Consider the following 14894-nt stretch of genomic DNA (forward strand, 5'->3'; position numbering starts at 1 on the left):
TTTCATCACTTAAGTCTCAAGATCGACTTAAGTAAATTTAGAGACTTAATTTTGTAGAGACTTGATTTTCAGATGAATTTAAAAAAAAAAGTTAATAATCATTATTAATGTCTGAGCAATGGCAGCTTTTTCTTGTTACATTTAACCTGTTTTGCTCTCCTGTTCCACTTTTTTTTTTGGCTTCGTTTTTAAATAAAAATAACGTATGACGTATTTTTAAAAATACGTCATACCTTGTTTATTTTGTATTTTTTAACTTTTCATTACTTAAGTCTCAAGATCGGCGTAAGTAAATTCAGAGCCTTAATGTTGTAGAGACTTGATTTTCAGATGAATTTTTTAAAATATTTTATTATTCATTATTAATGTCTGAGCAATGGCAGCTTTTTCTCGTAAATTTAACCTGTTTTGCTTTCCTGTTCCACTTTCTTTTTTTTGGTTTAGTTTTTAAATAAAAATAATGTGTGACGTATTTTTAAAAATAAATCATACATTATTTTATTTTAATTTTTTAACTTTTCATCACTTAAGTCTCAAGGTCGGCGTAAGTAAATTCAGAGACTTAATTTTGTAGAGACTTAATTTTCAGTTAAATGTTTTTATTTTTCATTATTAATGTGTAAACAAACAGCATGAATGGCAGCTTTTTCTCGTTACATTTAACCTCTTTTGCTCTCCTGTTCCACTTTTTTTTGTTTTTGGTTTCGTTTTTTGTCATAGTATTTTTAGAATGTGCTTTTAAAAAAAAAAAAAAAAAAAGAGCTGCGGGGCCGCACTTTGGACGGCGATGGCTAACAGCAACCAGCAACGATCAATCATCCAATAACAACAAGGTCTGAGGTTTGGGAAAGGCCCCCTTGTAGATAATTCCGGCATTAGCAAATGTTTGTGTACTCACGGGATATTTTCATGGTATATCCGGGCCGCTTCGTGTATATCCGTCGAGAGCTTTCACTATTCCAAGTCAGAGCATCTTTATTCCCACGCTGGGCTGCATTCCTGCTAGCTCTCAGCACAGCTTGGAGTTTGAACTCGGCTCCTTCTTCCCCTTTCTCTTGCCATCTAACCCCCCACCCTCCCCAGCACCACTATAGGCCGTTCCCTGCACTAAATCTTTCCTTCAATCCACCCCCTTTTTCTGTGGCAGACTTCCCCTCCAACCCCTCCTCTGCACCCTTGTGCCCGTTTCTCCTACCCAACTGTGCCCACCACAACTCCTTTACACCCAGCAGGATTTTGGCAGCGGGGTTCCATGCTGCAAAACACGGACAATTGCCATCAAATTCCATTTATTTCCAATTATTTCAAACGTGCTGATCAAAGTTGCACTGGGGGGGGGGGGGGGGGGGGGGGGGGGGGGCGTCACGTGTTTACACTGACGACCGACAATGTGGAAAAGGTTTATTTGCACCAAAACCAGAAGTGCAGATGTTATTCCGGAAGGGATGGAAAAAAGTTAAGCCGGGTTGGGACGGGCTGGAGGGGAAAAATCATGACATAAAGTGTCAGCAATCAGCAGCTGTGAGTCATGCTGTGGCGCTCCACTTAGTCCGCCCCCGCACCATCCCCAACATCCAAACTGTCTGGAAGAGGTCCATGAATGGAAGGATGTGTGTTAACGTTGTCATCTGAGAGTGGTGGTGATGGGACAAAACACTGACAACCACCATTATAGGGAAACACGTGTGCTTGTAGTCTAATAACATGGTGATATGTCAACTGACAACGTTGACACATGAGTGCTTCTCAGTTATTTTATGGTATGCCCCCCTCATGGAAAACATTGACTATAAATAGTAACATTTGTCTGTAAAATTGTTGCAAGTACACCTCTGCATGATGTTGTAGCCTTTAGGGCGGGGGGTCTGCAACCCTAGTGGCTCCTTGGAGCTTTTTCAAAAATGTAGGAAAATAGAAAAAGATGAGGGGACGAAAAAAAAAAAAAAAATATATATATATATACATATATATATATATATATATATATATATATTTTTTTTTTATTTTTTTCTTTATATATATATATATTTTTTGTTATATATTTTTTTGAAAAAAGAAAAAAACAAATAATATATTCATATATATATATAAATATATATATATATATATATATATATATTTTTAAATATATATATTTATTTTTTTATTTTATTTTTTTTTCTTGTGTTTTTTATATTGATTTAATAATTTTAAAAAAATAAAAAATAATAATATATATATTTAAAAAAAAAAAAAATTCTTTAATAAAATAAATAAAATACATTTTTTTTAAATAAATAAATACAAAAAATAAAAAACGTTTCACCAATTTAGTCGTCATTTTTGCGCTTCAAACTCTTCTTCGACTTTAGCTCCTGACTTCTCCTGTTTGTTTGACATTGTCATTACTGCCACAAGTGGTGGAAAAGTGTACTACAACTGAGTACTGCTGCGGCCCATACGAACCACTGCTGAGAAACAGATCATTTTTGGCGGCCCTCTCGGTGGCCCTATGGTTAAGGACCCATCCCCTTGATCACCCCCTGGGAGGTGAGGGGAGCAGTGGGGGGTGATCAAGGGGATGGGTCAAATGCAGAGGACAAATTTCACCACACCTTGTGTGTGTGTGACAATCATTGGTACTTTAACTTTAACTTAAACACTGCTGTGTAGTAAGGCTGTGAATCATTGGGCACCACATGATTCGATTCGGTTCAGTATCGACTCTCGATTCAAAACAAATCTCGATTCAAAATCAATACTTTTTAATAACATTGGGTTCCAGTTTTATGATCACTTACTATCCTCCATAAAATAGATAATCAGCTGTGGTAAATGTAAATATGACTTAAAAGAAAACTGGTTGTGTTCAACAATATAATTTGCCTGAGTGGTTGGACAGGACAGATTTAAATTGATTTTTTGAATCGATTAAGAATCGTTGCAATTAAAAATCCCGATTCATTCTAAAATACAAACATTTTGACACCCCTACTGCATAGCGCATGGCATATTCTTGTAATTGCTGCCTAGTACTACTGTAATATTTACAGTATATTAAATGAAACAGCAGCCTGGGTATTCAGCGTGAACCCATGTGACCACATTCATTATTCAGACGCGTGGATAATATGACCGGCGCTTACGTAAGACGTCCCATCCACTCGCAGTTTCCTGTAACCTAAGCATCTTTCCAGATGTAGCCCATTTGCACGGAGACTATCTGCCATTTTGCTCTTGTAAAACACAACTCCTGGAGCCCGGGGCCCTGTGTATAAACACGCGGCGCGCAGACAGAATGACGAGGGTCCGTCCTCTTTAAAACAATAAATAGTCTTTGAGCATGTCGGCGCTTTAAAAGCACTCTTAAACAAACCGCTTACGTTTATATGTGCTCCTGCAAATTCCTTCCCCGCACTGAGACGGCGAAATGAATCACCCAGACGAGGCACGAGAATAGCCTGAGACCGTCTGTATCAAAAACACCTGGAAGGGTGAGCCAGCAGGTGAAAAAAAAAAGGAATGAGCAGTGGAAGAGGTGTGGCGACGCCTGGAGGCATGAAGCTAATACAAGTCAGCCTTACAGTAAAAATAGAAGCAAAAACCCAACAACTGATGTGTCATCCCAGAATTGGCCCGCGTTCCCTTTTGTCTGACACCTGGCGATGGTGAATGCCAATAACGGACTGCAACAAACGTGTGATTGGGAATCAAAGCGCCGTGACTTCCCGTGCACACACGTCAGGATTTATTATAAGAAGAAAGTCGACACATTGTTAGAAAAAGACTGTTTTTAGTTGTTTTTTTGTTTGTAATTGGTTTTTAATCTTCATTATTTACTTCAAGTTATTACAGTATGTCTCTATATACATATATATATATATATATATTTGTTTTTTAATGAATTTTGGCCAAAGCTTGTTATTTCATATGTTGACCAGAGGGGGAGCACTACACATTTTTACACCCACTTGTTATTTCATATGTTGACCAGAGGGGGAGCACTACACATTTCTACACACACTTGTTATTTCATATGTTGACCAGAGGGGGATCACTTTTAAAACCGACACACAGTCAATTAAAAAAATCCCTCCTTTTTGGGACCACCCTAATTTTGATGGATTTCACCACCAGGGGCGATGGTGAATGCCAATAACGGACTGCAACAAACGTGTGATTGGGAATCAAAGCGCCGTGACTTCCCATGCACACACGTCAGGATGAGCTTACTATAAGAAAAAAGTCGACACATTGTTAGAAAAAGACTGTTTTTAGTTATTTTCTGGTTTGTAATTGGTTTTCAATCTTCATTATTTACTTCAAGTTATTACAGTATGTCTCTATATACATATTTATTTTAAATACATTTTGACCAAAGCTTGTTATTTCATATGTTGACCAGAGGGGGAGCACTACACATTTCTACACACACTTGTTATTTCATATGTTGACCAGAGGGGGATCACTTTTAAAACCGACACACAGTCAATTAAAAAAATCCCTCCTTTTTGGGACCACCCTAATTTTGATGGATTTCACCACCAGGGGCGATGGTGAATGCCAATAAAGGACTGCAACAAACGTGTGATTGGGAATCAAATTATCCATGCAAACCTGTCTTCGACTCTCAGCAAAAAGACAAAGGACGTCCAAAAGATCATCAGTCTGCAACAAGGTGACTAACGGTGACTTGATTCTGCACACGTGAGCCCAGTAATTACACGGAGCCCGTGTTCAATCACCCGCAGACTTCCTGCAGCCTCGCCGGGGGACCCGTCGTTATCCCGCAGTCGACACGGGGCCGCGGCTTTTAAAAATGATTAGCTCCGGGGCAGTGTTGCCCCCGACAACAAGGCAACATTTCCTCCAGCCCAAAATGAGCTCGTCTCCATTACGTTCTGAGTCACCTTTCATACGCGGGTACACGCTGCTGATGTTTGTACCTTCTGGAGGAGACCAGACCACCCAGCGCCATTCTGCAGTTGCATTTAGGCCCGAAGAAGAAACAACAGGAGGCTACAGAAATAATCCACTAAGTAAAAGCCGAAAAAAACGCTTGCTTATGCACAAGTGCCTGCAGTGCATTTGTGTTTAGTTCTTATAATGAGTAATAATGACATAGTTAAATATTGTGAGCAAATAAACTGAATGACTTGAAAACAAATGTATTACACAATAATGAACACAATCCTCCTGTTAGAGTTATAGAATGTAATACATTAGTTTCATCAGTTAAATCACAGACCTCCAACTCAGGGCCTGGGGGACAGATCTATGAGGCACATCATTTAAAGTGGCCCACCAGCTCGTTTTATGTGTTCCGCCGCATCATTTAACACGGCTTGCCACATCATTTTATGCAGTTCGCCACATTATTTTCCATGGCCAGCGACTTTATTTTAAGTGGCCTGCAACAATATTATGTCGCCTGCCACATTACTTTATGTAGCCTGCCACATTCTTTTACGTGGTTTGCCAAATTATGTATGTGGCCTAACACATTATTTTCGTGACCTGCCACCTTAATTATGTGGCCTGTCACATTATTTTATGTTGCCTACCACATTATTTTACGTGGTCTGACAAATTATTGTGGGATCTGAGCCGAGGATGTCGTTGTGGCTTGTGCAGCCCTTCGAGACACTCGTGATTTAGGGCTATATAAATAAACTTTGATTGATTGATTGATTGATTGATTGATATTTATGTGGACCACTACAATTTTTTATGTGGCCTGCCACATTATTTACCGTGGCCTGCTACATTGTTTTAAGCGGTTTGCCACATTAGTTGAAGTGGCCTGCCACAGTATTTATGTGACCTGCCACTGTATTTATGAGGCCTCCTACATTAATTACGTGGCCTGCTACATTAATTATGTGGCCTAACACATTATTTACGTGACCTGCCACATTAATTATGTGGCCTGTCGCATTATTTTACGTGGCCTACCACGTTATTTTATGTGGTCTGCCAAATTATTTATGTGGACTACCACATTATTTTATGTGGCCTGCTGCGTTATTTTCTGTGGCCTGCCACATTGTTTTACGTGGTTTGCCATGTTATTTTATGTGGCCTGTTACTGTATGTATGTGGCCTGCTACATTAATTATGTGGCCTGTCACATTATTTTATATGGCCTACCACATTATTTTACCTAGTCTGCCAAATTATTTACCTGGCCTGCTACGTTATTTTCTGTGGCCTATCACTTTATTTCTGTAGCCTGCTACATTAATTATGTTGCCTGACACATTACTTTACGTGGTCTGCCAAATTATTTATGTGTACTAACACCTTATTTATGTGGCCTGCCAAATTATTTTATGTGGCCTGTCACATTAATTATGCAGCCAGCAACTATTTTTTTTTTTTGGCCTGCCACAAGGTTTTATGCGGTTTGCCACATTATTTAACGTGGCCTGCGACTTTATTTTATGTGGCCTGCCACATTATTTATGTGGCCTGCAAAAGGCTAAATATATGTGTTCTTTCAATTTTTAAGGAAAAATGTACTGCATGCAATTGCATATGTTCTACACCAGTGGTGTCCAAAGTGCGGCACGGGGGCCAGTTTTGGCCCGCGTCTAGTTTTTCATTGGCCCTCAACATGTTCTGAAAATAATTATAAATTCATTACTAATGAGGTATATTAGGTATACTACTAACACATATTTGCTTTGCCACCTTTTTTAATATTTTAATAGTTCAGCATGGTGGTTCTCAAACTGTTTTCACTAAGTACCACCTCAGAAAAAACTTGGCTCTCCAAGTACCACCATAATGACCAACACCAAAATATAGTAGCGTGGTAGGCCTAGGTATTCATTAAAAACAAGTATAATTATTATTTTTGGCCATTGTAACATTACACACAGTTTGAACAGTAACACTGTGTTTGAATATCTCCAAAATAAAAACACTAATCACTTATGTAGCTGCTGTTGGAGGCAACTCAAACATGTATTATTTATTGATTTGATATTAAAATAAAAACAATTTAAATTTAATAAATAATAATTGTGCAGTAAATTTAGGTTGATGCAAATGTGTTATATTGATGTAAACTCTGTAAGTGAGAGGAGAACATGTTTTTTTGACTGTTTCAGGGAATGTATATTCATTTTTTGTGTTTCATTTCCTCAGTTCTGACTGCAACTCTGAGACATGTAAAAGACGTGTTCAAAATAAATGTCCGTTAAAAAACCAAGAATGATTTGAGCTTTGACGAAACTCGAGGGGAGTAACAACTTAATTAAATGATTCTTTGCTGTACCACTAAATGAAGCCCGCGTACCACCAGTGGCACCCATACCACAGTTTGAGACTCCCTGGTTTAGCATATTAAATATACAAAAATGTGTCAAAGTGACCCCCTTTTGTGCTGTATACATTCTCAGTATGGACTTGATATACTGTATACATATATACATGGCCCTCAGTAAAAAGATATATAAAGATTTGTATTGACAACATTAATAATGTATACATACTATGCAAATATAAAAAAGCTTGTTGTGAAAAATGAGTTGGAATTTCACCAGAAAAAGGTCACAATTTTACAAGAAAAACAAAGAATTTTGGCAGTATTATAATAAAAGTCGTCATTTTACTCAACGCAAGTCAACATTTGTGCAATATTATGATAAAAGTTGGAATTTTACTCAATAACAGTCGCAATTTTACGAGAAAAGCTTAACATTATGGCAATTTTATGAAAAGCGTCGTAATTTTACTCGACAAAAGTCACAATTTTATAAGAAAACGTTCACATTTTAACATAATAATCTGAATTTTACTTGGCAAAATTATGACAAAAGTCATAATTTTACTCAAAAAATGTCACTATTTTGCAAGAACAACAAAAAAATTGGCATTATTGTGATACAATTCAGAATTTTATATGACAAATGTCACCATTTTGCATTAAAGAGTAATAATTTTACATAAAAAAGTAATAATTTTATGAGAAAATATTTCAATATTACAGAAACAGAAAGAATATGAGAAATTATTCCCAATTTTATAAGAAAAAAGTCGACACATTGTTAGACTGTTTTTAGTTATTTTTTTGTTTGTAATTGGTTTTTAATCTTCATTATTTACTTCAAGTTATTACAGTATGTCTCTATATACATATGTATTTATTTATTTTAAATTAATTTAATCATATGTTGACCAGAGGGGGAGCACTCCAAATTTTTACACACACTTGTTATTTCATATGTTGACCAGAGGGGGAGCACTTTTAAAACTGACACACAGTCAAATTGAAAAATCCCTCCTTTTTGGGATCACCGTAATTTTGATAGATTTCACCACCAGGGGTGCAAATGAGACATTCTCTATTAGATGCAATGGTTTTCCGTTGTGGGACCATGATTTATGTCCTAACTTGTTCACACCTCCTCATATGGAAGGTACTTTTCCTTGTTGATGTCTCAAGAAGGGTAGAAGTACAAGAACACACACACACACACACACACACACACACACACACACACACATTCTTGTATTTGTTACCTTCTTGAGACCTCTGAAAAACGCCTACCTCTTTAGGACCAGCCTAATTTTGATAGATTTCACCACCAGGGGTGCAAATGAGATCTCTATTTTTGTTTTTTTTGGAATGTGATTAAGGCCGATGACAAACGAGTCATGGACCACAGATGGCCCCTGTGACGCACTTTGGGCAACCCATCTGTAGAAGCTAACTGTTAATGACCACTATAGTCTTAGTACCGTAGTGTATTTGTTCATCCTTAGACTTAGACTTAGACTTCCTTTTTATTGTCATTCAAATTTGAACTTTACAATACAGATAAAAACGACATTTCGTTACATAAGCTCATGGTAGTGCAGGATAAAAAAAACAATAAGGTGCATGTATAAATAAATAAATAGGTTACTGTACAGATAAATATATTGCACTTTTTCACATGCGGCCATGTTTATAGATGTGTTATATTGTCTTTTTTATTCCAGCGAGTTAATCCATTTTGGGGGGAGTTGAGGGGATAATTTAATTATGATGCGTTCAAGAGTCTTACGGCCTGAGGGAAGAAGCTGTTACAGAACCTGGAGGTTCTGCTTCGGAGGCTGCGGAACCTCTTTCTAGAGTCCTACGGTCACATATGGGACGCGGGTTGTCTTACGTCAGCACCGGAAGTCGTAAAATCTTTTTTTTTGGGGGGCGGGGTGAATAGGGAAGTCCTTCTTTCGCTTGTTTTATCATATATTGCTGCCTTTGCACCTGTCAATGTTTACTTTTGTATGCGCATTAAGTAAAAAAAACAAAAACCTGACTTTGGAGCAATGTTCACAGACTCTAGTATTTGGCTCTCTATTAGATGCAATGGTTTTCTGTATTGGGACCATGATTTCGGTCCTGACTTGTTCACCGGTCCTCATATGGAAGGTACTTTTCCTTGTTGGTGTCTCAAGAAGGGTAGAAATACAAGAACACACACACACACACACACACACACACACACACACACACACACACACACGCACACACACACACACAGAAGTTGACAATTGAAGAACAACTTATGGTAAGCCGCACCTTTTAGTGTCTTGGCCAAAAGACAAATTGCATCTTTAAAGTAACTGCAATATTCATCTTCGGTATAAACCGTCAGGCTTAAGAGGGAGCTTAACATTTTTCTTATGACACACACACACCACACACACACACACACACACACACACACGCACACGCACACGCACACGCACAGCAAGAGCTTATTGATTGTGAGGGTAAATAACGCGACCGTGCGAGCTCGGGAGCTGCTGTTGTTGACCGTTGTCAAAGCAGGGCGGGTCAAAAGTCACCGGAGTGCTGTTTTTCTGTTAGGGTCCTGTATTGAATTCAAACAAGAGCAGCACAGCTGTGGTAACACTCGCCTTTGGCATACTGAAGGACACCCAGGGTGAAGCCGCTTTCATCTTTTTGGGGTAACAACTCTCTCCCTCATGTCTGGAATACCTGTCGCACCACCACAAATATTCATGTGAAGCTTTTAGAAACGCTCGGAGCGTCGCGAGGTTGGCCCCTCACCGTGGCTCAAATATGTCCACTGCAGAGGACGTGCGTGTCATAGTGTGGATTGTGGTTAGTTCCCAGAAAACAAATAATTTCCAGTATTTTCTAGTCTTAAAAGTGTTAAAGAATCGGACGAGCATCTCAGCAATATATTTTTCGTACAGTATGTGGCAGGATTTAAACCATCGGCCCGTTTTGCCATTCTAAAAACTGCCACATAACAATCGAAGTCGACCAATTAAAGCCTCTATTTAATTAAGCGCAGGGTTTCAGAGTTGTGCGTGGTTTACGAAAACAAATAACTGCTGGGATCTCTAATTAACACCGGGGGGGGGGGGAATACATTAACAGCTGCGGCTGTAGGCAACCTCTTCATGCAGAAGCCTCAATCCAAGTAAATTCCGGAAAACACCCTCCAACCGTGGATAATTGATGTAGATAATTAGTTGGATTAATCAGAATCAGATACAGATTTATTGGCCAAGTATGCTTAACACACAAGGGATTTGAAAAAAAAGAGTGAATAAAATGCACACAAAAGCAGAGAAATCAACACAAAAAGATGCAGTTCTTCTCATTCAGTGTTTTTTCGGGTTTTTGCTGGGCCGCCGAAAAACATCTGTTTCTCAGCTGTGGTCTGTACGGGCTGCAGTTGTAGTACACTTTTCCACCACTTGTGGCAGTAATGACAATATCAAACCAACAGAAGAAGTGTGGAGCTAAAGTCACAGAGAAGTTTCTTAAACGCAAAAATGATGCCTAAAGTGGTGAAGCTGTATTTTCATTTGCATACACAGTATGTTATTATTCATTATTATTAATTTAGTTGGAATGTATTCATTTTAGCACTGCGTACCTTATTCATTCATTCATTTGTCATCAGTTGTTATGAGTGCCCTCTTATGCAGTATATTTGATTAGTACTTATTTTTGTAATCAGCCTGACCAAAGTCTTGATAATAATCTTTGTGATTAACACATGCTTTCATAATATTTGACAAGGTTTGTCCTATTAAACCGTTAATTGGTTAGATATAGTTAATAAATCAAGAGTTTATTACTAATTCACTGTTAATATTTGAGTGGGGCCCCGGGTCCTCCTGTAGTGGAAAGGTTGGGCCCCGAGGAGAAAAAGGCCAAGAACCCCTGCTCTAATTAACACGCTAGGGGTGCCCCGATAGTACATTTGTCAATATAAACAAGTATCCTATATTTATAGTAGCATATTACTTACAAATACAAAGTCTCCAAGGCAGGAACGTATTAATGAATTAATGTTAAAAAAAAAAGGGGGTTTCAACTTGTGATTATGCAATGAGAGCGGTATTTTAAATGTTTTAAATGTAAAGCACGGTGTGCTACATGTATGAAAAGTGCCGTACAAATAAAGTTTGATTGATTGATTGATTGATTAAAATGTGTTCAGTAACAAACGTGTCCGCATCCTGCAACTTACTGCATTCGAATCTTAATTAATTATTGAGGCCACTAGGTGTTGCCAAAAAACAATTAAAGTTAAAGTCCCAATGATAATCACACACACACTAGGGGTGGTGAAATTACCTTCTGCATTTGACCCATCCCCATGTTCACCCACCCCTGGGAGGTGAGGGGAGCAGTGAGCAGCAGCGGTGGCCACGCTCGGCAATCATTTTGGTGATTTAACCCCCAATTCCAACCCTTGATGCTGAGTGCCAAGCAGGGAGGTAATGGGTCCCATTTTTATAGTCTATGGTATGACTTGGCCGGGGTTTGAACTCACAACCTTCCAGTCTCACTCTAACAACAAGGCCACTGAGCAGGTTACCACTCCACTTCAACTTAACCCTTGCGTAATGTTCATATTGTTGTTACTCAGCCAGCGTTTGTGGGTCTGATGGACCCGTTGCATTTTGTGGCTTTTAATGCCTCACAATCAAACACTTTTGTGTTAAAATACTGAACAGATATATTTTTAGTATTTTAACATAAAAGTGTTTGATTGAGAGGCATTAAAAGCCACAAAATTCTCTGCCAGTTTCTGCATCCCACAGGGATTCTTCTTTTGTGTTTCTGCACCTGCGATTGCCACACAAGGTTGCAACATTGTTTGTCAACATTGTCTGCTCTCATTTTCTCGCACATTTGACCCTCTGATTGATTGATTGAGACTTTTATTAGTAGGTTGCACAGTGAAGTACATATTCCGTACAATTGACCACTAAATGGTAACACCCGAATAAGTTTTTCAACTTGTTTAAGTCTGGGTCCACTTAAATTGATTCATCAGATCAGAAGGCATAAGAAAAAGTATCTGCATTTGATTGTTTACATTTGATTAGTAACAATCCGGGGAGGGTGTTAGTTTAGGGTTGTAGCTGCCTGGAGGTGTACTTTTATTGCGGTTTTGAAGGAGGATAGAGATGCCCTTTCTTTTATACCTGTTGGGAGCGCAATCCACATTGATGTGGCATAGAAAGACAATGAGTTAAGACCTTTGTTAGATCGGAATCTGGGTTTAACATGGTTGGTGGAGCTCCTCCTTTGATGTTCTTTGTACCTTCACTCTGTCCTCCTCCTGTCTAGGCCTCATGTGTGTGTGTGTGTGTGGGTGGGGTACACAGAACATCAATTTCCACACTTCTATTATTCCAGTGGACCCGGACATCTTATATGTAATAGAAAGGTGTAGGGGCGGTGTATGGTGTGTGTTCATTAAATATGTATTCTGATATATGTTCTTCACAGAAAATGAGCCAAAGTCAGTGAGTCTCAGTTTGAAAAATTAATTAATTGTATAATTTTTCTTTTAATAAAAAATGAAAACGGGTCCCACAGACCCGATCACCACACAAGGGTTAAAGACGGCTTGAGTCCATTCTAGGTGGTTAATAATAAATAAATAAATTATAAATAAATGGGTTATACTTGTATAGCGCTTTTCTACCTTCAAGGTACTCAAAGCGCTTTGACAGTATTTCCACATTTACCCATTCACACACACATTCACACACTGATGGCGGGAGCTGCCATGCAAGGTGCTAACCAGCAGCCATCAGAGGCAAAGGGTGAAGTGTCTTGCCCAAGGACACAACGGACGTGACTAGGAAGGTAGAAGGTGGGAAATGAACCCCAGGAACCAGCAACACTCCGATTGCTGGCACAGCCACTCTACCAACTTCGCCACGCCGTCCCAAATAGTTTTTCATACTTCATACTTAATCAAACCGTACACTACAAAATAATAAAAGTATGCATGATTAATACTAGAGATGTCTGCCGATAAATGCGTTAAAATGTAATATCGGAAATTATCGGTATCGTTTTTTTTATTATCGGTATCGTTTTTTTTGTTTTTTTTGTTTGTTTTTTATTAAATCAACATAAAAAACACAAGATACACTTACAATTAGTGCACCAACCCAAAAAACCTCCCTCCCCCATTTACACTCTTTCACACAAAAGGGTTGTTTCTTTCTGTAATTAATATTCTGGTTCCTACATTATATATCAATATATATCAATACAGTCTGCAAGGGATACAGTCCGTAAGCACACATGATTGTGCGTGCTGCTGGTCCACTAATAGTACTAACCTTTAACAGTTAATTTTACTCATTTTCATTAATTACTAGTTTCTATGTAACTGTTTTTATATTGTTTTACATTCTTTTTTATTCAAGAAAATGTTTTAAATGTATTTATCTTATTTTATTTTATTATTATTTTTAAAAGTACCTTATCTTCACCATACCTGGTTGTCCAAATTAGGCATAATAATGTGTTAATTCATACTTGCCAACCTTGAGACCTCCAATATCGGGAGGTGGGGGGTAGGGGGTGGGGGTGGGGGTGGTTGGGGGCGGGTGGCGTGGTTGGGGGCGTGGTTATTTACAGCTAGAATTCACCAACTCGAGTATTTCATATATATATATATATATGTATGAAATACTTGACTTTCAGTGAATTCTATATATATATATATATATATATATATATATATATATATATATATATATATATATATATATATATATATATTTTTTTTTTTTTTTTAAATTTATTTTATTTTATTTTTTTTAATTTTACTTACATAAAAGAAATACTTGAATTTCAGTGTTCCGGTGGCTATCCATTAGATGGCAGTATTGTCCTGTTTAACTTCTCCGTTCATGATGAGTATATCATTTGTCTGTTCTACTTATTTACAGGCAACAAACACCTTCCCCTTCGAACTGTCCTGGATGAACTGAAATTCTTGTTTCCATTCGTTTTGGAACTTGCAAGCGTATTTCTTCATCTTGCTCGTCGACGGCATCGCCATGTCTGTAACTTCCTCGTTCTTCTGCTTCGTCTCCTTGTTGTGTGCGCAGTTGTGCACTCTGCTCTCTAAAAGCTCTAGATGTTATGGCGTCATTGGGCAGGCAAGCTGTTTATATTGTGGGAAAGCGGACGTGAGAACAGGCTGTCACCACTCAGTCTCAGGTCCGCATTGAGCTGGAGGGGGCGTGGCCTTCAGCTCCGGCTGAATACCGGCAGTTTGTCGGGAGAAAATCTCTGCCGGGAGGTTGTCGGGAGAGGCGCTGAATACCGGGAGTCTCCCGCTAAAAACGGGAGGGTTGGCAAGTATGTGTTAATTCCACGACTGTATATATCGGTTGATATCGGTATCGGTTGATAACGATATCGATAATTAAAGAGTTGGACAATATCGGAATATTGGATATCGGAAAAAAGCCATTATCGGACATCCCTATTTGATTGATTGAGTATCGGCCAGTGCTGATGGCTCCAATATCAATATTGTATCAGAAGGAGAAATGTTGTGACACACTTAGTTTTTTCCTGTATGTTTCCAGTCATCAGTGACCTAAAATGATGT

At 38.3% G+C, this 14894-nt stretch overlaps 1 protein-coding gene across 9 annotated transcripts in view; it reads right to left on the bottom strand.

The window, feature by feature from the left end:
- The window catches only part of stard13b (StAR related lipid transfer domain containing 13b), a 208775-nt gene that overhangs the window by 53418 nt on the left and 140463 nt on the right, over positions 1–14894 (bottom strand). Inside the window, exon 1 of one of the 9 annotated variants that reach the window (XM_062060327.1) lies at positions 899–1140. The exons of the other annotated variants lie outside the window; for them this stretch is intronic. Coding sequence (XP_061916311.1) covers positions 899–911 — 13 coding nt within the window. The 5' untranslated portion in view covers positions 912–1140. Of the gene's footprint in view, positions 1–898; positions 1141–14894 lie in introns of those variants that run through there. 9 annotated transcript variants of the gene reach the window in all.

The sequence above is a fragment of the Entelurus aequoreus genome, linkage group LG10 (genome assembly GCF_033978785.1).
Source record: "Entelurus aequoreus isolate RoL-2023_Sb linkage group LG10, RoL_Eaeq_v1.1, whole genome shotgun sequence".
In the NCBI taxonomy this organism is placed as follows: domain Eukaryota; kingdom Metazoa; phylum Chordata; class Actinopteri; order Syngnathiformes; family Syngnathidae; genus Entelurus; species Entelurus aequoreus.